General features: G+C 52.2%; 2 protein-coding genes across 7 annotated transcripts in view; one reads left to right on the top strand and one right to left on the bottom strand.

Moving 5' to 3' along the window:
• Window positions 1-2137, top strand: part of PDE6A (phosphodiesterase 6A) — a 68864-nt gene extending 66727 nt beyond the window's left edge. For both annotated transcript variants that reach the window (XM_060146473.1, XM_060146472.1), the window contains 2 exons: window positions 1503-1650; window positions 2058-2137. In XM_060146473.1, the coding sequence (XP_060002456.1) occupies window positions 1503-1650; window positions 2058-2137 (228 nt within the window). The remainder of the gene's footprint in view (window positions 1-1502; window positions 1651-2057) is intronic.
• A 1332-nt stretch (window positions 2138-3469) lies between these two features.
• The window catches only part of PPARGC1B (PPARG coactivator 1 beta), a 113421-nt gene continuing 88935 nt past the window's right edge, over window positions 3470-27955 (bottom strand). For 2 of the 5 annotated variants that reach the window (XM_060143946.1, XM_060143948.1), the window contains 9 exons: window positions 27167-27283; window positions 24276-25401; window positions 23307-23343; window positions 22711-22784; window positions 20772-21555; window positions 17520-17595; window positions 15370-15491; window positions 12122-12276; window positions 3470-5569 (listed from right to left, as the gene is read on the bottom strand). In XM_060143946.1, coding sequence (XP_059999929.1) covers window positions 5445-5569; window positions 12122-12276; window positions 15370-15491; window positions 17520-17595; window positions 20772-21555; window positions 22711-22784; window positions 23307-23343; window positions 24276-25401; window positions 27167-27283 — 2616 coding nt within the window. In that variant the 3' untranslated portion in view covers window positions 3470-5444. Of the gene's footprint in view, window positions 11199-12121; window positions 12277-15369; window positions 15492-17519; window positions 17596-20771; window positions 21556-22710; window positions 22785-23306; window positions 23344-24275; window positions 25402-27166; window positions 27284-27955 lie in introns of those variants that run through there. The other 3 variants (XM_060143947.1, XM_060143949.1, XR_009539624.1) reach the window with 2 other exon arrangements.

Here is a 27955-nt window from a genome sequence, read left to right as displayed (position 1 = left end):
TGTTTTCAGGCAGAGAAATGGGGAGCATAGCAGATACATGCCTTCCTAACTTCCCCAGCTTGTGGGAATATGACAGGTCACAGTTACTCAATTGCCAAAAGATAATCTGGAACTTCTCTTTGAGTTTTGGCTCAAAGTTAGTCCCTCTCTTGAGAAACCCACCACGCCCCAATCCATGTTATCTGTGCCACACACCCCCCTCTCATTTGTTATTTTTATTTTGGCCATGTTACATGAGGAGACAGAGGTCAGAGAGGAGAAATCACAGGGCCAGGTTCCTGGAGTCAGCTAGAGACAGCATCAGGGCCGGGACGCCTGACCCCTAGTCTAGGGCTCTTTCTGCTGCATAAGCTGCAGCCCTTCTGCTCCCAGAGGGCGCACAAGTGCACCTCTGATAAAACGCAGACTAACTGGGGTCCTCTGAGCAACAGGGCAGCATAGTTGACGCTCTCCACGACCATCAGTAATATATGAAACAACAAAGACTGGGCTAAGTGCTTTACGTGCATTTTCACAGCAACCCTATGAGGTGCTGTCCTGATTTCATGGTGTCCTGCCCAAGGTCACACAGCTGGTGGCAGAATCTAGATCTGAACCCAGGCAGCTCTGAGCACAGCTGGCTCTGGCTGAACTCCACAGTAGACCCTGGATTTGCCATCCTTACCTTGTGCAAATCTCCACCAATCTGCATCTCCGTTTCTTCATCTAAAAATCTAGGAGTAATGAGTCTCATTTTCCCACCTCGCAGGAGTTTCTGAGGATCAAAGGAGATAAAGCACTTCATAAACTGTCACGTGCTGTGCTCAAAGGCATTATTTTTATTCTTAGAGCTAAGAGACCTTAAGAATCCTCTTCCTATCCCGATTTCACTCAGCAAATATTGACTGTCTTTGTGCCCCAGACCCTGTACTAGGCCAAGGCCACCCCAATGAATGAGCAGAGATGTCCCTGCCCTCTCCAGCTCACAGCTCCGGGGGCACATTGGCAAAGCGAGTCATTACAGTGAAATGAGCTGTAGGAAGAGAAGGTTTGGGGAGCTGCTAATAGAGGACCTGACTTACCTTGGGGATCAGAAGAGGCTTCCCCGAGGAAGTGATGTCTAAGTGGAGGCCTCAAGGGAAAAGAAGGGATAAGTTAGAGTGTTCCAGCAAAGGCAAGAGCTGGTATGAAGCCCACAGAAACTGACAGATTTGCAATGTCCGGAGGGTTCAAGTTGGTGAAGGGGGAGAGCACTGGGTCTGGAGAGCTTGAAAGCCTTGTGAAGAAGCTTGTGCTTCATCCTGAAAACCAGGGAGTGCCACAGGAGGGTTTCAAGCGGGAGAGGCATGGGACCTTGTGGCCAGAAGCCCTGCAGTGTCGTCACACACACCGCTGGGGACGGAAGCTGCAACGCGCCCGCCCGGGCAGCTCATTCCAGTGCAGACACGACCCACTGTGCTCCACCTGGAACCCGGACCCCAGGGCTCGACTCCTGCGCCAGAGGCTCTGTCTCTCTCTTCCAGGAATTCTCCCGGTTCCACGAGGAGATCACTCCCATGCTGGATGGGATCACCAACAACCGCAAGGAGTGGAAGGTGCTCGCTGACGAGTATGAAGCCAAGATGAAGATGCTGGAGGAGGAGAAGCAGAAAGGGCAGGCAGCCAACCAAGGTTTGTGGAAGGGGGAGGACGGAGAGCCCCTACGCCACACACACCGAGCTCTCATGGCGTGCCTGGCGGGGCCGCAAAGCCTCACACACGTGGACCTATTCGGGCCTCCCCACGACCTAGCTGTCCCCATTCTACGTATGAGAGCACTGAGGCCCGCAGAGGTGAAGTGTCATGGCCAAGTCACACCGTGAGCAGTAGCAGAGCCTGGTTCCCAAGACTGAGGCTCCCAGCAAGGATTCCCTGACTGCCCCCAACCAGTGTAGGACAGATTCCAATAATGAAGTGGTAGACATAGGGCCTCTGAAAGCCCTTGAGTTTGCAACTCTTGGTCCAAACCAGGTCAAAGGGAAAGCCCGCCACAGCCTCCTCTCATCTGGTGTGTTCTCTTTCTTGTCTGATTGCAGCAGCCGCCGCAGGAAATCAGCCTGGGGGAAAACCAGGCTCAGGTGGAGGCGCGCCTGCATCCAAGTCCTGCTGTGTCCAGTAGCGCAAGCGGGGATCCACGCCCAGACCGGCCCCACCCTTCACTGGAGGAGGGTACCCAAGCCAGTGGGAAACCACGCACCTGCTTGACAAGTCAGAGTTATAGGGTTTGAAGACTGAAGAAGAATTTAGTTTACATCTTCCCTAGTGGCTTTTAAGGCTCTTTTTGGCTGTGAGCACTTTTTATTGAGCTACAACCAACATTTTGCCTTTCATAGACTCAGTTAAACATTAGCACCAGACTCACCTGCTTACCTAGAATCATTTCTGTTCTTATACTTTCATTTTATAGTACACAAATTTGCAATCATCCTCAGACGTAGAGAACTGCACAATGCATCTCCACCTACCCATCACCCAGATTCTAATATCGAGTTTTGCCACATTTGCTTCGTCTGTCCTTTTATATTTTTTTCATTTTTTTCTTAGCTGAAATATTGAAAAGCAAATTCCAGACATATCGTTTACTCCTCCATTATACATCTTTAAAGACATATGGGCGTTTTCTAACATAACCACATCCTTATCACATGCAACACACGAACCCCTAATATCCAGCTGTGGCAGATGCTGTGATGGGCTGCACAGACCCTTTACTGAAGACTTGTGTTCCCAGCAGTGATGAGCGCTGTCAGCAGACAGCCCTTGGCGTCAGCCCCTTCGGGGATTACCTCATCCGCAGGGAGACAGTTGCCCAGGGGTGGTGGCCTGCACCCAGTGACTGATCCATGCCAGGTGTTAAGGCCTGGCCATCTTGGCCCAACACAGGACAACTCCGCAGCAATAGCACACACAATCCAAGACGGAAAGTCTTGGAAGATGCCACTCTTCACTGCTCTCACTGGGAGTAAGTGAGCAAAGGAAAATGTTTCAAGTTCACCCAAATACGGCACACAATTCCAGTTTTCCATATCCTCCGACCAGAAACCGTTTCATAGTCGTCAGTTGGTGAGTGTCGTTGTCTGAAACCAAAATGTCAAAATCTCTTTTAGCACATATATTTAGTGTGCTTGTGTGAAAAAGCGGATATACCAAAACGAGGGAGTCCTCGTTCACAAGGTGGTACCTATAGCTTCATAAGAGTCATACCAGCAAGAAGCCAGAATGGAACAATGTTATGTGAGGCGAGTCTGAATGGTTCATCATGATCCACAAAAAAGTGCAATGAAGAAAGGACTAGTGAGCTCGGAGAGTTTTGGAGTGAGGGGCACACCTGGACTGGGGTCTTCTCTGAGAGATGACGCTGCAGCTAGAATCCTTTTCCCAGTTAGTAGCCAGCGCGACCCTCAACGAGCACGTCGTAGGACCAATAAAGAAAGACACACCTGGGCAGGGCTGTGGGTGGTATTTTCTTTTTAATCTCCATAGTGTATTTGTTAAGTTTATTTATAAGCAGATCACTTCACTATTTACAGTACATGAGCATAGAGATTCTACAGTTTTTGTGATGTAAACAATTAACTCCACAGTGGGAGTTTGAGAAAAGAAGCCAGTTCTGAAGTATTTACAGACGTTAAAATAGAACTTTATACTCACGGAATAATAATACATACAGCAATTTGGTTAAATTATCTAGGAAACTATAGAATCTGACAATGTACAAATACAGGAAAACAGTGTCTCATTTAGAAGGTAAGACAGATAAACCACACCAGAAATAAAATGGGGACAATGCCAACCATAATAATTAAAAGCAAAGAAGTTCTCTTCCTTTGCCCTCAGGGATAATGTATTTATATAAATAAGGACACAACCCAACAAAATGGAAAAAATATATAAAAAATCCTCTACCAATTAAAAAAAATAGCAAAACTAAAAACTTGATTCTCAATCATCAGCAGTGTCCTTTAAAAAATTAAATTTTAGCTTTCTATTATAAATAACAAAGCAGATGTGTCCCTCTGTGTAGGTGAAATTCTTGCACCTTTCTCAAGAAATGCATCAATGTAGTTCCATACATACACACAAACACAGGCGTGCACACATGCATACACACACACACACACACACACACACACAACCTTGAGCTCACACACCCCAGGCTGTAGTTACCTTGTTGAGCTTCCTAATAAATAATGCCCCCTACAGTAGTACCCCTGGGGATGCCCAAACCTCACAAGGTTAGCCATTCCCTGGTTTGACCCTGTCACAGAGCCAGGGAAAGCCCTGGCTTCCTATTGCTCAGAATTCTCTAGGCTGCATGGTCACACTAAGAGAAAAGGATTTGAGTCCAATATTTGGAAATGCTGGAAGGGACCATAGGGACCACCTTGCCCAGTCGATTAAGGCTAGCTACAGACACTGTTTCTTTAGAAACCTGGGGTTGGGGAGAGGAATCTTGTGTTGGTTTCAACATTAGCAGCTGCCTCTGGAAGAAGCAGATGCTCCAAACCAATGCTAATCCCGTGGCACAAGTAGGTGAAGGGGGTGGGTGTGAATTTCCGGAGCAGACTGCCCTGGGCCAGACTTCTGGATGGCCACCTTCCCCAGAAACCATTTGGAAATCCAAGTGGTCCACTTCCCTGGTCCACTGACCACTCTGACCGCACACCCCTTGAGATTTCCAACCTCTTTCCATTGGAATCAGAACATTCCTCCAGAAACAAAGTTGGGAGTAGTTTATGACTTTTTATTCCTAACACAAAAACATTTGACAAGATTTTTAAATACAAAACCAAACAAACAAAAAAAATCTATTTGGCTATTCGGTGGACCATACCAAAGGCCATGGCCAGGCCCCCCACAGAATCCTCACACTCAACCTCTTTGCTTGTCCCAAGGGTCCAGTGGGTGGCACAGAGCAGAGGTTCACTTAACAAGGTCAGCAGCTGTGCTGCCAGTATTGCAGTTACAGTAAACCCCTCCTGGGCACCTGGGCACAGGGTCCACTCCTGTCTCTGCTGCCAACAGGATAGCTAGTGTATTACTTCTCAGTCTGCATGGCTGCTGCTGGGGCTTCTGACTGGTGTTACACTGTGCTCTAAACACACAGTTTGCTCATGACCTTGCATTTCATTCCCAAAGTTGGTGTTGGACAGCAAGGTAGCCAAAAGGATTTATTTGCCTTCCATCTGGGTAGCTGGTAGATACAGTTTTTGGCCACTAGATGGCGGCTAGACGTTGATAAGGCAAAGTGCTGAGGTGGAAGATGACCAGTCCCTTCAAAAGTCACCCACGAGCAAGGCTGGCAAAGTGAAAAAGGAGGCTTGGAGGATCCTTTGACAAAATGTACAGCAGAGAGGGGGTTCTGGCTATAAAACGTGTCTTTGAGACACTGTTGCACAGCCCAGGGAACGACCACCTACAAAACCCTATTTTCCGAACCCCCCAGTTCGGGCAGTTGGATTTCTGTGCTGCTTCTGAACGTGCAAGGCATTCTGATGAAATGGAGTACCTAAACATCTGTCCCCCGATCTTGAAGCCTCAGTCACCGCTGCTATAATGAAACAAAAAACAAAAGTTGCCCTAAACATATGCAGCGTGATCCACGCCTCCTGTTGCCCCATATGTTTTACAATCATTTGAAAGAAATGTGTGAAAAGTGCCTAAGTTAAGCTGTTTTGGAAAAACAAGTGTATTGCTAGTATTGTCTGTGAGCAATAGAGAAACAGCCAAGTGGTCACGACATTCGGACTGAAAGCTGCTCGGCGGCGAGGACAATGACGAGGCTCATGTGAGACTCGACGTCGCCACCTAGCCAAGCTGGGGTTTACTTCTCACCACCCCACCAGAAACTATGGCTTAGATCTGTCCTGGGGAGCTGGCCTCCTCACATAAGGTAACTCGGCCAGGACCATGTGGGTCTGAATCCACCGCGGGTTGGTTACCTTGCAGAGAACTCTCACCCTGAATGTGAGCTGGGCAGTCAGAGAATGGAATTGGTTTTGTGGGTTAGTGTTGGATTCCCGAGGCTCCAGGATGGGAATCTGAGTCTATCAGAGGTGAAAGGGACTTACTTTAGTGCTCATTCCATCCAATATTCCCATTTGTAAATGAGGAAACAGTGGCCCAAGACCACATAGCAAGCAAGAAACTCTGGGTTTCTCACTTTGAGATGGCTTATAGATAAACGATTTGCTCTGCAAACCCATTTCAATCAGCTGTGTTTTCTTTTTTTCTTTTTTCTTTTTTTTTTTTTACAGAAATAGGTACCGAGATTGAAAAGCACCACTCCATTTTTAGGACCTCCAACAAAGAGGCCAGCAAAGGGCTGGCCCTAGAATGGGCTCTCCGGTGGCTGATGTCTAGGAAGGCATCTCTGCTCCCTCCTCCCTCACCAGCCCCTTTCCTGATCCCCTGTTCCAATCCCTAGGAGAATGCCTCACACAGCCCAAGGAGATCCATATTCGCCAGTGCAGAAACACGGAGCCAGGCTGAGTGCTGTGGTTTTCTCAAAGTGCTTTTATTGGTTCCATGCAAAGGTAGCCTCTGCCTACTTTCCTGGACATTCTACAGCCGGCTCTCAGGGGCCCTCCACCTCACGTCTGTTTTGGGCCAAGGGCATCGCTATGCATGAGGGTTTCCCAGCTCCCAAGCTCTCCCTCCATTTACCCCGTACCCCTGGACCCGGCAGACAGCCCTGGAGCCCATCTATATGTGCAAATGTCTCAGGGACTTGGGGAACAGCTTAAACATATTGCACGTAAGCACAAACCGGTTTCCTTCTGCCCCCATGGGAAGGATCCCTCTTCTTTGGCCATTGAAACCATTAGGTTCACTTTATTTGCTACTACTGTACATTCAATTTCTTTCCTTGGTCATATCTGAGGACAACTGCTAAATCTCAAATGGTAAGAAAATACTGCGGTTTTGATGTCAGTGAGTCAGATCAACAAATCCTTTGGGGTTGATTCTGCTTCACAGCTGGGATGTCCCATCTCTCAAGCTGCAGGCTCAGCTGTCATTTCAACTGAACCTAAGGCCTGGGATAGGGTTCCAAGCCATCCCTGCAGAAGGGCTGCACTGTCATGCCTTCCCTGCCCCCTCAGTACGTATATTGCATACACCTAGAAGAAATCGCTCTCCAAACATCAACAAGCACAGGCTTTAGGCGAGAACGATTTCTGATTGCATGTCTTCCCACATCAGGACCTGGGTACCGAGTCTTTGCAGCTTAGAGCGTTCTTCCCTTCCTCTTCCCGCCCTGGAACCCCTGAAGCCCTGCCTCTCTGCTGGGCACATTTGACACGCAAAGCTGTGAGAACTCACAGCAGATGCAGACACCTGACTGGCGCTTTGGGTCTCAAAGCAGTGTTCTGGTTGGGGGGCAAGGTATGATGGGGGGAAGGGGGTCACCGCCGTAGCTGCACTCCATCCACTCATATTCTTTACCTCTTTGATGCATTTTCCTTCGGTAACCAGAGCCCCCAGGAGTGAGGATTCTGATTCAGCCCGTACCGACTGAGGAAGGAGATGGAAGAATTCCACTTAGCGTTTAGATCGGACATATTTGGAAAACACCAGCACGGCACAGAGATGGACAGTACAACCTGCCTTGCGTGGGTGGCTACCAACACAGTCTACTGTAAGCTTTTATGGCAATCACATGTAAACATGATCAAGAGCAAATACTAGGACAGAGCTACAATGAGATGGTTGCCAATGGCAGCTGCTCCCTCTGGGTTACTCCTTAATTTGGTGGGAAAGAGACCAAGGTTGACTAGTTGTCTGGAGAGACCTTGGAGTCTCCTTGGTAAATGATACAGAGCACCGAATGAGTCTTCCGGATGGAGGTTGTCTGCAGGGTTGGTCAGTTTTAGAACTTGCAGCCTTTTATGTACGGGATGGAGAGAAGAAACTTCCTGATGCCTTTGGGAGGCACCCTCTCCCATCAGCGGGACCCAGCCCCCACCTTAGGCATATCACGTCCCAGTACTACACTCAAGAGCCAATGTCTAACTACCTTCAAGTGCCTTGTATTAATCTGAAGTGAAAGGGCAGCTTCAGCTGACCCAGAAGAGGGGACACATTTGTCCTTCACTAAAAGCCTGCATTTCTTTACCCTAAGGTACCACCTTCTCATGGTAGAATCTCTAGGCTAGTGCAGTCAAGGAAGAAGTAAATAGGAGGGGCTTAGAGATCATCTAGTCTGACTCCTTCTGGCACACCAAGGCTTAGGGAGAGGAAGGGACTCTGACTTATCAAAGTCACAAAGATAGTTTTTGACAGAGCCAGGACTGAACCCAGTTCTCCAGACTCTGAATGCAGAGTTCCTTCCTACTTTTTCCACAGGATGAAATCTCAGTTTACTCCTTGGTGCAAATCAGGACTTAGGGGAGGCATTGGGTGGATTTTAATTCTATTCCATTCCGTTCTATTCCATAACCATTTATTGTGTGCCTACTGTATGCCAGGCAGTGAACAGCTATCAAAGGAATTTAGAATGTGCAGGTCCATGCTGTGGAAAGTCCCCTTTTGGTCCATCCTCCTAAACCCTGCCTTCCCCAAACATGTTCCTGCCCACTATTCCACTTGGCCCCCACCCCGAAATGGGATTGTGTCGGAGTAATATTGGGAGTCCTGTGCCAAGGAAGGGCTTTAGGGGAATTTTCTCTCATAGATCAGGGATGGGCCAGCATGAAACCCACCACCATATAGTTCTGTATAACAGAAACCATTCAAAGATTAGACCAGAAGGTTAAACAGGTTAAACTCTGATCAGTTAGTAATGGCTGCTCAGAACTGTGTTGAGGATTCTAATAGCATGACCAAGCTCAGAGAACATGAGTACTGTGGTTGATTAGTTATATCTGCTACTGGCCGAGGACATGGGAGTAGTGGCCCATGTGCCACTATGTATTTGCTAGATACCACCTTAGGAGAAGCTAAGACTATCAGACCTGGCAAGGACCTTAGAGATCAGCTTGCCTAATTCTCCCCCTCAGCCCATTACACAGAAAAGACAATTGGGGCCCAGAGAGGTGAAGTGACTTGATACACAGGAACTCAAATTCCCTGTTCCTCTAACGCCTGTCTCCTCCAACCTTCTCTGCCAGCTTGGAGTATGCTCACCTCTCAGGAGAGGTTCGTCGGCCCAGTTAACCTACTGAGGTATTTTATAATCTTAAAAACAAACAAACAGGGCTTCCCTGGTGGCGCAGTGGTTGAGGGTCCGCCTGCCGATGCAGGGGACACGGGTTCGTGCCCCGGTCCGGGAAGATCCCACATGCCGCGGAGCAGCTGGGCCCGTGAGCCGTGGCTGCTGAGCCTGCGCGTCCGGAGCCTGTGCTCCGCAACGGGAGAGGCCACAACAGTGAGAGGCCTGCGTACTGCAAAAACAAACAAACAAACAAAGCAAAACCCCATAACTACCAATTCCCAAAGAAATAGGCCCGGCATTAATAATAGATTAAATCACCTCGTTTAGTTAAATGAGTCAAGTTCAAACTTTTTTTAAGCAGCAGACCTTTTTTCTTTTAAACACAAAAATTTCCCAAGGAACCCTGATGTGTGAAAGAGACCAAGTTGGAGCCGCTCTGTCTGAAGCAGAAGCAATGCACTCTTACCCTTCCTGGCCATGCTCTCCCTCACAAACGGCCCCCAAGGCACCTGCAGAACATCCAAGCTGGACATGGCTCTGACATCACTGAAGAACACAAATTTTAAAGTAAAGCCCAATGAACGTTTTCTAAGTCGGAGAGGAGCTTGGAGATTGTCTTGTCCATCCCCATCCCTCATGTCTCCCTCCTGCTCCCCTTGCCCCATGCCACCAAAACAACTTTACAGGTGAAGAAAAGGGAAGTCAAGCTGAAGGAGGATGGGCTGGCCCAAAAAGGATGAATGACCGCTCCCAGGTTGCCTCTCTGTGTCACCCCAGGTGCATCACTGAAGCTGTGATGGCATGTCCACAGGTATAAGCAAACCACAGGACCCCTTGGATCAAGACTGGTACCAGAGCCTAAACTTGCCCCATGCTGGTGAGACAGCCATTGACTTACCCCCACAAAAGAAGCCTGGAAGCGTCTAGCTTGTTGTCCTTTTTAGCTGAACCCACCTCTACCAGTCCTTGCAACTTTGCCTCTTTATCCTAGGATAGGCCCGGGCTGGGCCGTTCCTCTGTAGTCTCACTGGTTGTGGGACCCTGGGCAAGTCATTTCGCCTCTTGGGGCACTGCCTGGAAAACGGGAATAACGCAGCTCACCCCACCTTCCTTCCAAGGTCCGCAAGGATCTGAGCACTCATGGCCAGGCACAAATTCTAAGCATGAGCTGGACACCAGATGAGGGCTCTGATTGTAAATGGACCCAAACTTGCTCAATGAGAGACAAGGCAGCGCTCAGCAGAAGAGGCCCAGAAACCTCTCTCCATTCCTCCCAGTTGTGGCTGCATGCCACACCTCCCCGGTGACCAGGCTTCCGGCCACCCAGCACCTCTGGGGCATTCTGGCAAAGGGAGCAGTGCAGCTCAGTGGCAAACACCTCACAACAGTGCATAGTTAAAAAATCAAGGAAGCAATACAATAATCCCAGGCACAGTACATCTGAGCCATAAATACATTAAGGATATACTTTTTTTTCTTCAATTAAAAATGAGTTTATAATCCTGATTCTATTCACAAGTAACGATTTCATCATCACACACTACAGACAAGAAATGGTATGGTGAACACAGCTGCACGTCTACGAGGGGACGTCGGTCGGGGAGGAAGGGGAGGCGGGTGACGGACTCAGCGTCTGGAACGCACGCAGGACAACCCGTCAGAAGCGAGGACGCTAATGTGGCAGTGGAACGTCAACACCATGGAAACTCACAGACAGAAGCAGCTTTGTTCAATGTAAACATTGATTTTTTTGTTTGTTTTAAAAGGACAGCAGTTCCAAGCCTCTCTCTCTCTCTCTCTCTCTCTCTCTCTCTCACACACTCGCTCTCTCTCCTTCTCATATACTTAATTTCTTTGAAAACGTAAACATATTGGAAGGGCCTTGTCTGAGGTATTGAGGTATTCCTCGAAGGTTAAGGCTGTTATCAGTGCAGGCTCTGCTGGGCCTCCTTCAGTAAGCTGTCAAAATCCATGGCTTCGTACTTGGTTTTCACTGACGCAGGCAGGGCCTCTTCTGAATTAGAATCTGGGTGGGGGTGGAGGAGGCAGTGAGAGGGGAAGGCGGCAAGCAGCTCAGAAAGGCTAGCGGACCAGAAAATCTGCCGCCAGGGTCAGCACCACAGAGTGGATGCGCCCGAGGCCTCAGAGAGCACCGGGCGGCGGGCAGCAGCACTGCCCTCCTGCTGGAACACCTCTGCCATGTGAGCAGTGTCTCAGGGCCTCGGTTGCCCTGGTTGTAGGATGGGGAGGCCTGAAGCAGAGTCCCCCAGAGCTCCTTTCCAGCTCCAAAAGCCTCTAATTCTGCTTCCCTTAACAGTTTCTTGCCCATTAGGAAACCAGTGAGGAGGTCACGTAAGGCAGCCAACGAAACTATGAATCCCTCAGCACATGGCCAGGGAACTGGGTCCCCACGGGGAACGTGCAGTCAGGAGCGCTGCCTGGCCGGGAGCCTCCGGGGTCTCCTGACACTCAGCCCTGCACTCCGGAGGCTGCACCAGACTCTCCCCTATAAAGAACTCTCTCCTAAATGGTACTTTGTCCTTCTTCACTGACTTGTCCCCAGATGACAATAGTTTCACTGCGGCCCATTAATGGACAAGGCTGCTGCCTGTCGGGGCCGCCGTGGATGCCCCTCAAGGGGGCAGGTCAGCTACTGGCCCCGTGAGGTCAAAGAGACGGTAGCCATGGTTCTGCCAGGTGGCTGTGAACACGAGATTGGACCTTCCAAGAGGCCACGAGAGGCTTCGTCTCTTTGGTAGCAGTCCTGGCACAGGACAAGATGCACCAGAGGCCAGCCTCCGGGCCAGGTGGCTGCCAAGTTATACTCACCAGCACAGGGGAGTCTGGGTGTGGCAGCCGGGTCCAGAGTGGGCTTTAGGTTTCAATAAAGGAGGTCACTGCCCCTGACGTTTTGGGTCTGACTGGGATGTGCAGGGCCTACATACTCACCGTAGTCAGTGTAGCGGGGCCAGCAGAAGTGCCGGAGCCCCCCGTAGCTCAGCTGGAAGGAGGGCTCGCTGCGTTTCCGCAGGGTAGCGCCGTTCCTCAGAGAGAGGGCGGCGTGCTCAGAACACCGGTAGGTGATGAAGCCGTACTTCTCGCTTCTGGGGAGAGAGGACAAGGGGAGCGCGTCACCGGGCCAGCTCGGTCGACATCGTCAGACCACCCGCCACTAGGTGAGGAGCGGAAAGCCACGATGACTCCGTAACTGTCTCGCATGGCCCCTCGATAGACACGACGACAGTCACGGGGCTGACCTCCACAATGGAGTCAAAGTAAGAGCAGGCAATCTACTGCATGTTGGCCCAGGGCTGGCCACCACCCATCGCCCCACACGCTCTTCAGACCCCCCTGTGATGGGGGGCTGTTGTCACCTCCCCCCTCTGGAGTGAGGAAACAGGCTCTGAGTTCAGAATTTGCCCAAAGACGGGTGGCAGAGCAGGGAAGTAAACTCAGGCTTCCCGCCACGAAGGCTGATCCTTTCCACACTCCCCTCTACTTCCCTCAGGATTCCCATTTTCTAGGATTTGCCACACCTATGCCCCCATCCTCCCAGGCCCGCACCCTTCAAAGGCAGCCTCAGCCAGCCCTTCCTTGGCTGCTAACTTGGCCTTCACCTTCCCTGAGATCGATGGTACTCTGTACACATCTCATCCTTCATGGGAGACGTGTCGTGCCTGCCTGCTCAGCCTCTGCTCCCTGTCCTCTGACAACAGCGCCCTGTGCTCAGCTGGGCTCAGGGCGCCAGGGTAAGTCACACAACGGTGGCCCTCCTTGGCCACAGTGATCTGTTCAAGGATGAACCCGTCAGCCAAAGCAGAACCCCAAAGACTCCATCCCACGTCTTTGCTGGAACCGTGAGGGAGACAGACTCCTGCTTCCCCGAGTAGGAGACAAACTTAGAGCTGGAGGCAGCCACTTCCTCCTGGAAGCTACCAGGAGGGAAGCCTGCCTGAGAAGGATGCCGAGGTGAGGGGGACCTAAAGTCAGTTCTACCTGACTCCTCAGTTCCACAAACAACAAGAGAACGAACCCCGACCTACCCATCTGCCAGACAGACTCCTCACGGACAGAGACCACGTGGACCCTCCTACTACTCAGCACAGGCCTAGTGACAGCAGATGCCTTGTAAACACTCAGCTGTATCCCATTTCCTGACACCTCTCTGAACCAGGCCAAAGTTGGGACCCTTCTGATTCTTTAAATGTCTGAGACTCATGCGTGCTTTTTAAATCTTAACAAATTGACCCTTCTCCTTAGAGATTAATTTGATTGCTTTGTCTTTACAGGTTATCTTCATTTGACATCCTGAAGACTGCACAGAACTTAAAACAGTTCTATTTGTGTAATGACTTTTTAAAAAAATTGTGATAAAAACACATAACATAAAATTTACCATCTTGAAGTGTTCGGTTCAGTTGTGTTAAGTTTGTGTGATGGACCTCCAGACTTTTTCATCTTGCAAAACAAACTCTGTACCCATTAAACAACAACTCCCTATACCCCCTCCTCCCAGGCCCTGGCCACCACCATTCTACCTTCTGTTTCTATGAATTTGACTACTTTAGATCCCTCACGTAAGTGGAATCACACGATATGTGTCTTTTTGTGACTGGCTTATTTCTCTTAGCATAACGTCCTCAAGGTTCATCTATGCTGTAGCATGTGACAGGACTGATGCCCATCCTTTTTTTAAGACTGACTAATATTCCATTGCATGCATATACATTTTGTTTATCCATTCATCTGTCAACGGACACTTGGGTTGTTTTCACCTCTTGGCTATTGTGAATAATGGTGCTATGAACAGGGATGTGCAAATCTCTCTTCAAGATCTTCCTTTCAATTCTTTTGATTATATACCCAGAAGAGGAATTGCTGGATAAAATGGTTACTCTATGTTTAAGTTTTTAAGGAATCTCCATACCGTTTTCCACAGGGGCTGCACCTTTTATATTCCCACCCATAGTGCGCAAGGTTCTAATTTCTCCACGTCCTCACCAACGCTTGTTATTTTCTGTAGCCACCCTAAGGGATGTGAGATGTGTAATGATTCTTATGCAGAAACTATTTTCTCACTGAAGTTTTTAAAAATTATTATTAAATTAGAATTTTAAAAACGTAATAACTTCGTTTGCAAGTATAATGGGAGATACTTTAGAATTATTTCAAAACCGACAAAGCTTTGACATCTAAGTTGTACATTTATACGCAACCTATTCTTGCAGATCCCCTGACAGATGAAACACTGCTTCCCCAGGTGAGTGAGACACCTGGGCCACGGCTGCAGAGGAACAGAGGGATGGAGCAGCGTGGGGCTTGCAGCGAAGGAAGACTGCAATGCAAGCACGCCTTCAGCCACCAGGAGCTTTTTTTTTTTTTTTTTTTTTTTGCGGTACGCGGGCCTCTGCTGCTGCGGAGCACAGTCTCCGGACGCGCAGTCTCAGCGGCCATGGCTCACGGGCCCAGCCGCTCCGCGGCATGTGGGATCTTCCCGGACCGGGGCACGAACCTGTGTCCCCTGTATCGGCAGGCGGACTCTCAACCACTGCGCCACCAGGGAAGCCCCACCAGGAGCTTTTTGCAGCCCTGTACCAGGGTCTAGGATGGAAAACCAGAAGCTGACACATGGGCTGCAGATCTGGCTCTGCCACTAGGTAGCTGTTCAGTTAACTTGTCTGAGCTCCCCAGAAAGGAGAGCAATAGAAAGAGTAAGACTGCATACGTCACAGGCAAGTTGGAACGTTAAGTAAAAGAATGCATGGAGGGCTTCCCTGGTGGCGCAGTGGTTGAGAGTCCGCCTACTGATGCAGGGGACACGGGTTCGTGCCCTGGTCTGGGAAGATCCCACATGCCCCAGAGCGGCTGGGCCCGTGAGCCACGGCCACTGAGCCTGTGTGTCCGGAGCCTGCGCGTCCGGAGCCTGTGCTCCGCAACGGGAGAGGCCACAACAGTGAGAGGCCCGCGTAACGCAAAAAAAAAAAAAAAAGAATGTATGGAAATTGGCTTGCACTTTAGCAAATTATCAGTACATGTTCCCTGCTATTACTGGGTTACATGACGGTTACCGGTCCTTCCTTCCCCTGCGCTGGCAGTAGATTTGTTCTGCAAATCTTCTCAGGCATCTTTTATGCTTCCAGACCTGAACTGGAACCTCTGTGCCCTCCACTCCCCTCCTCTGCGAGAGCCTGACTCACCTCTTGCTTCTCGTGAGCACCTGGCACTCCACAATCTCTCCAAACACCTCGAAGCGCCTCTTCAGTTCACGGGAGCTCATGTCACTGGAGAGATTTCGAACGTACACCACGCGGCCTTCACCCTGCCCGAGGGGGACACAGAGGGGACACAGCCGTCATCATTGCCTGGCTTCCTGGAGCCCCTTGGTGGCAGGCTCCCATGGAGTCCTCGTCCCCAGTCCACATCACCTGGCTAAGCGAGTGACACCAGCTGGGGCTGGAGTCAGAGAGGACAATGACGGTCGCTATCCCAGAGGACCTGCCTTGTGAGAGGAGGGGGCTGTTTAGCATCGGATGGGGAAGTGGCCCCAAAGGAAGCAGCTGTTTACTTGAAGGGAATGAGCAGAGACTGGGCGCAGATGGGAGAGGGAGCCGTCACTATGGATGTAACTGCACAGTGAGTAACTTCTGTATTTGTTTTGAGTCTGACTTTTTCTGGTAGTGGGGGAGGTCCGAGGATGGTAATGGACGAGCAAAGGGGGCCAGGTCGCTATGGGTTAGAGTGGGCTGGGAAAAAAGCAATGGGGCAGGGGCATAGGGCCTGGAGCCAGCATCATCTTTGGTTTCGCCAGGGTACTGTGTAGACACTGTGACCAAGAGGTGACCTTCAGGTGAGCTTGGTGCCAGGCCCCTAGAACTGCCCAGCAGGGGGAGGGGAGAGGGGAAGCCCAGCTGGAACCTCCCCTCCTCCTCTACCGTCTGTGATTGGAAGTTAAAGCCACAGCTATCGGAAGAGTGGCTTTGATTTGCTGGAGAAACTCCAGCTGTGCTCCTGTGGGCAAAATCACCAGGTTCTGGTTTAGATGGGCTTTCTCCGGAACAGGTTAAGGCCTGTGGTTCTCCAGCCATCCCCTTCTGCGCCACTGAGGGCAGGGAGGAAAGCAAGGGCCCGCAGTCCACAGCAGGGCGCTGCTGTACGGTCACGGGAACTGTGCACGTTCCCTAGGATGGCCTAGGTTCAGCTGCGCGTAGCAATGTCCTCTCCCAGCCTCCTCCAGCACCTTGAATTCACAAGGCTCTTTCCTGCCTCTGCCCCACTGTCCTCCAGAATCTTTGCTTCATTGGCTCCTTTCATCTCTTGGGGCCCAGCTCCTTGAAGATGCCCCTCCTAGACGACCGTATAAATACATCAGCCCCACACAGTCAAAACACGACTGTTTCAGACATTTTAGTCATGACGTGATTAACTTCATAGTGCACCTCCCAATCTGTAATTACAGTGTTTATTGATTTGTTTATGAGTCTGTTGTCTCTCTCTCCCTTCTGGCCCAACCATGGGAAGTGGGGACCTTGTCTGTCTCGTTCACTCTTGCCATCCAGCACCTAGAACAGGGCATGTCACAACTGCTGAATGGTCACACATGGTTTCCAGGAAGACGCTCCACAGGGTTTTAAGTACCTGCTTCGAGACAGCTGCATGCGTACCTCTGGGGTATGCATACCTCATGTGTTCCCTTCCCTGAAGCACCATGCTGGGGGGGAGGTGGACAATCCAGTGAGAGTCTGTCTGTCTGTTCGTGCTTCTGTCTTACTTTCCCTTCCCTCCTTTCTAAGTGATACGGAGGAGATGAGTCCAGCTCCTCGCCGCAGCTTCCTGATGAATGTTCCCTACGGGGTGCTTTGCAGTGGGTCCACCAGGCACAGCCTGGCCTGTGAACTAACTCTGGGAGAAGATTAAGGAGATGGATCAGGAGGAAGGGACAGTCTCTCTTGGTTCCTTAGCCCCGATCGCACCGTGGGACCCTGTGTACAGATGAGTAAACTGAGGCTCAGGGAAGCTGGGGAGCAACTGACGGTCACACCGAAGTGGAAGCAAGGCCAGCTCTGCTCCCCCATCACCGCCTGTCCCCCGGGCCCTGTCAAGCCTCTGACGCTGAGCCCTACGTGCTCACCAACTGCACGCCTCCCAGCCAGCCCTTGGCTGCATTTTGCACGGTGCCACCTTTGATGCCCTTTGGTGACCCCTGTGCTTTTTTAAATGAGAGAAATATAACTACCTCCTGCAGGCCACAGATGACCTCAAAGGGCTTCAGGTCTACGAAGCCCTAGCACTTCCTGATGCCCCTGCTCATCCCCATTCACTCTGGGCTCTGGGGCCCCATTTCACTTACAATGGCCTTTTCCCGCTGCTTCCTGGTGTGCCGGACACTTGGCGTTCTGTCTGAACACGACCCTCTGCTCTCACATCTGTCAGTGAACAAGCAAAGCAGAGGCACTCACTCTCGGCAGGAACCACAGGGGGACGGGAGAAGGACTTGCTCAGGAGGCAAGGGGTGCTTCCTCCGCTTCTTTCGGACTCGTTCGTGAGGGCAGAACTATGAGAAGGCCCTCCTGAGGGAGCCCGGCTTTCCCCCTCAGCGGTGACCGCCCGGGTTCGCCTGCGGGTCTGAACACGTGACCGACACATACCTTCTGCCAGCTTCTGGGACGAGATCACTGAGAACCACCACTTTGCTAATCATAACCCTTGTGACCCTTTCTATGCCAACGGGGGCGGAAAGGCCCTCTCGCTTCATTATGGTATTTGACCTGAAGGAAAAAAACCATCCTCTGAGGTCTCATGTTTCCCCACTTTCCAGATGAAAACCCTGAGGCTCAGGTTCAGTAGGAAATTCGCGCAAAGCTAGAAAGTAAGGAAGCCAGAGCTAGTGGGAGGCCTGCTGATTCCAGACCCGCTGCTCTCCCTCCAGTGGTTGGAGCCTGGCCAAGCAGCAGCCCCAGCAGCCATCACAGCCCCCGGGCCCCGGGGGTCAGGGGACCAGTCAGCCCAGATGCACAGCCCGAGAGGCTCCCGGATGCCGCACGCCTGCGCCCTCTTGACTGTCTGCACACTGCCCTCTCCTCCTGAGGGCCAGGCTGCTAGAGTGGAAGCAGCAAGGCGTGTGGGGCATGGGTGAGTCCCAACTCTGCCACACGCTGCCTGCGTCCTTGGGAATAAAGCAGAGGATGAGAGCAGGGGCTCTGGAGTCAGACAGCGTTCCAACGCTGACTTTACCACCTCCCTGCTGGTGACCTTGGGCTGGCTACTGCAGCCACCTCAGCTCCAGTTCTTCACCTGTAAACTAGGGAGAATCAATTGTATTTGCCTCCTAGGCCATTTGGGAGGATCAAATCAGAACATGCCCATAAATGCTTAGCCCAGGAACAGCTCAATACTTGCTGGCTATATTTTTCTATTGAACGTTTTTGAGCCTCAGCTTCCTCATCTATAAAATGGGGATAAGAGGCAGACGCACCCTCCAAGTGCATCTGTGAAGCTCACATAGGGTAAAAGAAAGGGATGTGACTTGCAAACTTTAAAGTACTACACAATAATAGTATCATCATCCATTTGCAATGGAATTGGCGGCCTCCCCCCATGAAGAACTGAGAGTGACTGGAAGGTGCTCTAGGGCTTGTTAAACCAGCTCAAAGTGCTTCCTGTTGACTGTTGTTTGGTAGCAGAAGCACAGGTAAAGAAATGCTGGTCTGGAGAAGACTGATGACTAGTTTTTCATGTTTACCAGCCACCAAGCTCTGCCAGGCAGCTGAGCAGGAACCAAGTTAACCAATTAACTTTCTCGAGTGGCAGAGAAAGCCAGCCCTGAACCTGGCCCAAAAGGGAGAAGAGGAAAAGGAGAATCCATGGGGGTTTCGAGAGAGGCCCCCAACTCTTTGCAGACAAGCCCATGGGTACAGGCCCTGAACAGCTCAGGAGGGGAAGGAGGCCGAGAAACTCCAGCTCCTGCCTTGGGGGATGCGCTTCAACAGGACAAGAACCGTAGCAGCTTCTGAGCAGATGCTGCAGAGGAAACTGCCTAATGAGAACACAGGTGGGCTAGCTCACAGCCACCCCTGCAGAAAGGAGAACGGAGCTGGAAGGAGGGCTCAGAGAGGTCTGACGGAAGATGGCTCTGACTGATCGTCCTGGCTTATTACGTAGAAGGGCTTTTAGAGAAATTGCTCAAAATAAGCTCATTTCGAGTGACAGATAGTTCAGGGCTTCAGCACGTTAGTGTCTGGGGAGTCCACAAATCCCCTAAAATTGAATGCTCAGTTAGACGTCTATGCTCATTCTAATGGGGAAAGGAGGCTTTACTTTTAATCAGATTTTCAGTTAAGAGCTACTGGTATAGATAAGGAAATATAATGCAGAATTTTCCTAAGAAAAGGTATCTTTCTATTACCTGAATCCTGCTTCTCAGAGCATGGCACTCTGGCAACGTCATCATTCCCTGGGAACTTGTTACAAATGCAAATTCTCCACCTCCACCCCCAGACCTTCAAAACCAGACATTCAGGAGGTGGGGCCCTGCCATCTGAGTGGTAACAAGGCCTCCTGGTGACTCTGCACTGCTCCGGACCCAAGAGCACCATCTGGTGGTCACTCAGGTGCATCTCGGGCAGAGGGTTTGGGACCTGCACCCACCCTCCTCAGGCCTCCCCCAGGAAGAGCCAGGTCCTGCTGTGAGCAGGGAGAGAAGCAATCTACCTCCACCAAAATATGCCAAACTTCTATTCTTTCTGCCCAGCCCCCCACGGAATTCTGGACCAGCTCCTTCTACAGTCCGGTTCAGTGAGCAAAGATGGTACGAGCAAACAGGCTCATGACACATCATCCCTGTGCGAAGGTAAAAGAGCTCCCACGGGGGCGGCTGACTGCCGGAAGACACTGTGCAACTCAGCAGCACGGAGAAATGGGAATAAACCTTATCACTGCTTTAAATCCCGGTATTTTTTTTTTTGAACATAGATTAGAATTATGCTGATCTTTCTTTCACATGTAAACATCACATAGGTATTACACTGTGTGGGTATATTGACCCTTGAACAACATGGATGTGAGCTCTGTGGATCCCCTTACACTGGGATTTTTTCAACAGTAAATACGACAGTACTACACTGTCGGCAGTTGTTGAATCTGCAGATACGAAAGAACCTCGGATAAGCAGCGCCGGCTATAAATTACACGGGATTTTTGACTGTAGGGAGGATTGGTGCCCCTAACCCTCGCCTTGTTCAAGGGTTAACTGTATATGTTTACACAAAAACCTAACCATTTTACAAATATAGAAACAGAAACAGATGAATGAGGGGCAAGTTCATTTGGATATCAGGCCACAATAGGCCAGAAAGTGAGTTTTCTTCCTCCTCCGAGGCCAGGAGATTTGGGCCACTCCTGACTGCCACACAGCAGGCTTTGCCTGGATACAGGACTTGCCCACAACTCCCCAAGGAGTCCACCTCCAGGGCCTCCGACCAGGACACTGACCACACAGGGAGACGCAGCCCCAGTTTCAGGGCTCCTCTCTCCCCTGACACCCTGAAACTGGGGGGTCCTCAGGGGTCCACCACCCATCCTGAGGCCACCCGTCTATCCATACCTGAAGGTCCTTCGCGTGGCTGGTGACCGGGAGCGGCAGGACGAGGAGCCAGAGCTGGAGCGGCTGCGGGAACAGAGCTGCCGGCTGGCCTTGCTTGGTGGGCTCTGGTAGGGGCAGTGGTCAGAGCGAGGGGGACTGACCCCTGAGTCCTCTTCATCATCCTCCTCCTCGTCGTCCTCCTCTAGGAGGAAGTTGCTCTCGCCACTGCTGCTGCTGCTGTCCTCAAAGACGGTGTCGTATTCGGGGCTCTTGCAGGAGGCCAGGTCTTCATCCTCCAAGGCTGTCTCCAGGAGGCCAAAGTGCTTGGTGAGGCTGGCGCGGATCTCGTGGTCTCTCAGCAGCGTACTGTCCTTGGTGGGGCCGCCGACATCACAGCTCCCGTCTTCCTCCCTGCCAGAGGCCTGTGCCTCAGCCCGCGGGGCCCCTTGCTGGGGCCAGTCCTCAAGGTGGACCCCAGATGGCTCCCAGGACCTCAGCACCTTCCTCTGCAGGGCGCCGTCTGGCTTGAGCACCTGGCAGTAGTCGTGGTCTCCAAAGGAACAGGAGAAGGGGCGCTTCTGGCCAGCCTGGGAGGCTGGCTGGGCTGCGGCATGCCGCAGGTGGGACAGGAGCTCGCTCCGCTCTGGGTGCTTCTTCGGCAGCTTGCGGGCAGCCTCTGCGGCGGCCCCGAGCTGGGGAACCTCCGGGGTGGGAGCTATGTCTTTGCCTGGGCTGTGCTTGATGTCTGGCTTGAAGGGGTCTTCCTCTGTGGGCTTGTACGGAGGCGTGGTGGGCGGAGTGAGTCCTACCCAAGCAAGAGGAAACACATGTGAGGCAGACACAGATCACTTCTCCAAGGAACACTGAAACCCTAGTTTGGGATGGCGGGGAAGTAGCATATACGGCGCCACTCCCCAGAGCCAATGGATGGCAGGCATCACTAATCGATTACCGCACTGCGGACCGAGCCTGGACGTAGCCTGGGACTCCTCACACAGTCCATCAGTAATTTTTCAGAGCTGGCGTGTGATGAAAGCCCTTTGCCATCCCTTCTGTAGTCTGGCAACGGTAGCCAAAGCCTCCAGATCATCCAAGATCTCTCTTCCTGCTCCATATCCAATCATTCCACGAGCCCTCCCACTGGTCGTTCCAAATGCCTCTTAAGTCTCCCAGGGTGCAGAGGGGGCAGGTACCATAGGTAACATCTCCCACCTGGATTTGACCACCACAGTGACCTCAGTGGTCCTGCAACTGACCTTGGACTCCATCGTCCCCCGGGCATCAGCCAGAGAGCTCTTCCTTTCTGGTGCTCCCGAAGCCCACAGGATCTAGACGAACCCCTTCGGCCTGGCATTCCTCTCAGCCTTTGGTGGTTGTGTTTGCCTGACCCCCCAGTTCTGCCACAGAGCAACACCGGGTGGCCAGTCTCCTCTGATGCACCTATAACTGCCGCTCCTCTGTGCCTCTGCTCATGTCAATTCTGTGGCCGGGGATACCCTTCCCTTTTTTTTTTTTTTTTTTTTTTGTCTCTCCAACTTCTATGCATCCTGCAAGCCTAGCTCAAATACTTGCTGCTCTGGGTACTTTGTGAATCTTCTCAGGCCACATCCTGCCCCTCCCCACTCTTCCCCTTCCTCTGTGCTCCCAGAGCTCTTGCACGGTCTTTGGAACAAGCGCATATCAAACAGTACTTGTCATGGTGTGAGTCTGTCGCCCACATAAGACTGTGGGCTCCTTCAGGGGAAGACACGTGTCTCTTTTCATGTCAGATCATGTGCCAACTGTTGGCAGCTAAACAGCTGAACCTGAGCCCTGACTCTCCTTATAACGCCCTCAATGTGTAGCTCAAGACCCGGCGTAGCCTGTGCAGCGGTGGCAAGGAAGGCTTGATGGGGTACTCCCTAACTGCCCGAGGGGCTGCGTCCCCAAGGGCACCCCACCAGCTGAGCCCCCGGCTCACCTGCTGTGCCACAGAGCTCCACTGTCAAGGTCTGCTCGAAGCTCTTCTTGCCAAAAGGAGGGTCGCCAGTGGGGCTGGGGAGCACAGGAAGGAGAGAAGTCAGTCAGCAGCAGGCTCCACCTCCCCGAGCATGGCAGGAAGGCAAGGGGACATTGTGCCAGACCCTGGTTCTGCTGCCCACGAAAGCGATGCCTGGGGAGAATTTTCAGGGGAACTCTCTCCTGGTTGTTGGAGGAAATCAAAGCTGTACAGCTCTTTCAAGGAGACATGGGAGAGACTTGAGGGAGGTGGAGACAGGACAAGCATTGTCAGCCTCCTTATTTTATGATGGAACACCTGAGGCCCAGAGAGGAGAAGACACTTGCCCAAAGCCACACAGCACTGTCAACTTTTCCCCATGAAATTCTCCATCTTTCCCCTGGGCCTGCTTCTAAAAACAAACTCCCTTTCAAGGGAGCCCAGATCCTAAGAGTCCCATATGGCAATGAGGGCAGGGGTGTGGGGACAAGGACCAGGCTCAGGGGCCGATGAACCACCCTACACCCAACCAGATAAGGTCTCCTGGAGTCATAAACCAACAATTTCTAAAAATCTACCTTTGCGACAAGGCCAGCATGAGGCACCTGGGAGAGTCTGAAAAGAAGACAAAAAAGAAAAAAATAAAGATTTTTCCCAACATGGCATGGCTAGCAGATGTTTCCCTCTGAACTTCATCGGTACCAAGCACAGCTTCTTTCAGGCGTGTGACCCAAAAGCCTCTGCCACTTTTAGGGACTGGCAGGAACAACTCAAATCCACCTTCATTCCCCCAGACTCAGCAACATTAACAGCTGGCAGATCTACTGATTCTGCAGAGTTGATGGGAACCAGGGCGACCCCTTCTGGCCAATCAGTGTAGCACAATGGTGAAGCGTTCCAGCTTCCAAGGCTAGTAGTGGCTGTGGGCTCTGCCCCAGAGAGATGCAGGACTAACTCGCTGAACCGACCATTAGCTATCTCTGTGCCTTTGTTTCTGTGTCTTAAAATGGGAATTATAACAGCACCCACCACACGGGCTTCCTATGAGGATCAATGGGGATAATCCGCGTCAAGTCTTAGACCAAGCCTGGCATAGCGAGTGCATAACAGATAACTGCTGTATTATTATCCCCACTATTGTTACCATTTAAAATGCCACTTCACTGTGGAGCTGAATTTATAGACTCACACCCTCCATCACATTGCTACCCAGGGAGTCTTCTTTAGAGCATTTATCACAATTTGTCATCACTTTTCCTTTCTTGCCCACTTTTTGACTGCCTGTCTCCCCCACTGAAACCCAAGCCCCAAGAAGGCAGGCATCTTGCTGCTCGTTCATTAAGGACACCTGGCCCATGCATGATGAGAAACTCAGAGATGGGTAGGAGGTTCCTGAAGATCTGCCCAACGAGCCTACTGCACAGGAAGGGAAGCTGAGAGACAGAGAGGGAGAGGGATTTGCCCAACCCAGGGCTCCTGGCTCCCGGGCAGTAGGGTCTGCCACACCCTGGCCCTGCCCCCTCTCTCGGACCACCAACTCCGACTACCTCCAGAAGAGAGCTGCGGACAACTGGGGTCCTCGTCGGTGTCCCCACACCCGCTCTCACAGGGGCTCTCCAGAGCTGGGATCTGGGGTCCCCGTCGGGGCTGCTGGTCTTGGCCACTGTCCTCGTCCGCGGGGCTGCCCAGCTCCCCCTCCACGTGGTAGGCCTCAGGGGCCAGGCGCAGCGAGGGCAGAGCCCCTTGGGGCTCCGCGGGGACCATGGGCTCATCGGTGAACGTCAGCCAGGGGCCCAGCTCCGGGTTCAGTCTCCTGGAGCGCCGCACGGGGCACACAGAGCTCTCCTGCTTCCTCCCCAGCTTGGTCCCTGGCAGGCCCCGGCCCGGCCTTTTCCGGCCCCACTCCTCTTCCTCTTTTTCTTCTTCTTCCTCCTCCTCTTCCTCATCTTCCTCCTCAGGCTGCAGCCTGGCCAACCGGCTGATGTGCCCTTTCACCCCCAGCCGCAGCGGGCGCAGGCTGGGTCTGGGCCCCGAGCTCTGGGGTGAAGCCGCGACCCGCACCTCCTCCACGGGGGAGGGGTGGCCCGCAGAGGCCTGGCTGTCTTTGGGCCTGGGCCGGGCCCGGGGTGTGAGGGAGGCGTAGACAGGCGTGGCCAGGCGGTAGGGTTTGCTGACATCACAGAGGATATCCTGAGCCAGAAGTTCCCTCAGGATGGAGAACTCAGCCCAGGTGGCTTTGGAAGGGTGCTGGCACCGAGGCCGGGGTCTGACCTGCTGGGCGGGGCTGCTGCAGGGCTGGGGGTCTGGCTCTGGGGCCTGTGCGGGCAGCTTCCTCTGGGGAAGGCAGTAGGTGTGCATGTAGCGAATAAGCTGCACCATGGCCTGCATGTCCTCCTGGGACACCTGGGCGCCGGGGTCTGCCCTGCCCGGTGCTGGGGAGTCCCAGGGAGAGGCTGGAGCCGGCTGGGGACTCGGGCAGTCCTCACCCGCCTCCTCATCCTCCTTGGCAGGGACCCAGGGACTCAGGGGTGGTGGTGGCTGGAGGACCCTATCAGGGGAGCGAGCTTTAGCCCGGGGGCAGGACGGCACCGAGGTGAGGTGCTTATGCAGCTCTGTGCAACTCCGGGTCTGAGACTGCATCATGGGGGCCTTCCTGTCTTGGGCGCTGTCCATCTGGAGAGGAAAAGAGGCCAGAGTGAGGAAGGAGACCCACACTGCTTCTCCCCGCTGCCCACCCCTGCAGCCACTGGCCAGGCCCAGCATGTCTCACCTGGATCGTCAGAATTGCCAGGTTTCACCACTTCATCCCCAGCTTCCAGCACAGAGCCTGGCACTTAGCAGTGCTCAGGGGATGAGGAATGAAGGAATGGCCAGCCTTCTAACAGGTCTCCTAACTATGGATTTCGCCTTTTCTAGATTTACTGCCAAAGCCCTGCTCTGACTACCCCACTCTCCTGCGCGGAGCCTTCAGAGAGAGTGCCAGGAAGTACATTAGTGGTTGCCTGGGGCTGGGCGTGGGAACAGGGATTAACTGTAAACAGGGACACTGGGGATCTTCCTGGGATGATGGAAACGTTCTAAAACTGGATTGTGGTCGTGGCTGCACGACTCTGTAAATTTACTAAAAATCACTGAATCATACTTTTAAAACAGGTGCCTTTTATGGTATATAAGTGGCACCTCCATAAAGCTGTTAAAAAAAGAAAAAGAAAAAGAACAATTCAGTATCTTCCCAGTACCCGTGGGGTAAAGGGGAGGCCCCCTGGCCAGGGGTGCTCTGCAATGTAGCCCCACCCGACCGCTGTCTCCAGCCTTATCTGCCCCCACTGGTCCACACAGGGCCTTTGCTCCCAGTGCAAATGTCTCTTTGCTGGGGCCAGACTGGCTGTCAAGGGTGTCTCACGCCCCTGGTGTGCCCCCTAGCACTCCAGAGGGCAGGCTGGCTCAGGAAGGAGCTTAGCTGCTGCCCTGTTGACAGAATGGAACATGAGGGATGGACCTCTGTTTTGGGAGGTCAGCCAGGACAAGTAGGGAGGGGGCACAGGGACAGGGTCCACCCCCCAGGGGAGCCCAGGCAGGGGACAGACTCCTACAGAGCCACTGTCTGAGAAAGATGCCATCCTGATTCTGCCCCAAGGGGTGGGACTGTCCGCAGCAGTCCCCTGCAGCAGTGTCTGGGGACAAGAGGGGAGGGCTGGGTGCAGGCTTTGAGTAACAGGAACGCTGGGAAATTACCTCTGAAACCTCTCCTTGGAAGTCTCAGAAGATGGAGCCCAAGGAGGAAAAGGGACTTGCTTCCCTCCTGGGTGCTCAAGATAGAGCTTTCAGCTCTCCAATGGCTCCCCACAAAGAGGAATCCAAACTCCTTATGGCCTCCATGGTGCCAGTGAGGACCTTATGTTTCCTTCCGTCACTGCATTAGCATAAGCTTCCTGAGGGCAGGCCACATCCTCCTCGTCCCTGCTCTAACCCAACAACCAACACAGTGCCTGGAACACTGAGGTACAGTTGACTCTTGAACAATGTGGGGGTTGCCGGGGGTAGAACAGCCACGCAGTGGGAAATTCACATATGACTTCTAGTCAGCCCTCAGCAGCCACGGTTCCTCTGCATCTGCGGATTCAACCAACTGCGGATCCTGCAGTACTGTAGTATTTACTACTGAAAAAAAGTGCAAGTGGTCCCATACAGTTCAAACCCACGTTGTTCAAGGGTCAACTGCACACGAACAAGCCCAAGGCTCTTTCTAGAACCCCAGACTGGCCTGGGTCTCAAGCAGTGCCCAGCATATCAGCGACAAGGGTTGTGTGATGAGCAAAGAGGGAAGCTGGAAGTGGACTGAACTTGATGGCCTCTAACAAGAGCGGAAAGGTGCACACCGCCCTCCCCAGAGACCCCCAGAGGCCTGGGTGGGTCTGGGGGCATGTGCAGAATATACCTTGACCCAAGGCCGCTGACTTCTAGACCTGAGGCCTGCCTGGCGCCAGGCGGTCCCTTCCTTCTGGCTGTCAGAGGTCGAGGCTGGGTAGGACGTGGTGAGAAGGAGTTTCTGCAGCTGTGGGAGGAACAGAGAGGAGAGGAGCCGGGGCTGAGCTGCAGCCAGAGACAGGGGAAGTGCACCTCAGGGAGAAGCCTGGCCCAGAGCCAGCCCCTCAGGACCAACCACACCCTGACCCCAACATCACAGGGCCACGGTGGAACACAGGAAGGGCACTTAATGACCTAGAATATGTTCCCAATATATTAAGTACAGAAAGCAGGTTGTCTAACAATCCCAAACCCATACAGGCATCCCAATAAAATGTAAGTCCTTTTGAGAGTTCATAACCTAAGAGGAATATCTGTGATCTTGAGAAACCCAGACAGATGTTGGGTGATGTCTACTCATCTTACTGTTGAAATATGATGCACACACTTGATTGGGACATTCTGCATATACTCATAGTACACATACACCACTTTCTGTGACCTTTCATGAGGTGGGATTCAATCATACAAGAATATATATATACACATCACTTCCAACCCAGCCAGCTGTTTTCACACAAGTGGAAGCTGCTTAAGCTTGTCTGGCTTTTCTAAATTTTCTATAAAAGTTGCTGAGCTTCTGTACCCGGAGGAAAAGTGCTCAGTGTATCCCAGCCAAGAAAGCAGGGAGCTGAGGACGCCTGGGGGTTTCGCCAGGGATCCCACCACAGCCAAGCTTGAGAACAAGTCAAGAAACATG

Source organism: Lagenorhynchus albirostris, chromosome 3 (genome assembly GCF_949774975.1).
Source record: "Lagenorhynchus albirostris chromosome 3, mLagAlb1.1, whole genome shotgun sequence".
Lineage (NCBI taxonomy): Eukaryota > Metazoa > Chordata > Mammalia > Artiodactyla > Delphinidae > Lagenorhynchus > Lagenorhynchus albirostris.
The sequence above is the reverse complement of the archived record's forward strand: the minus strand, read 5'-3'. Positions and strand labels throughout refer to the sequence as shown.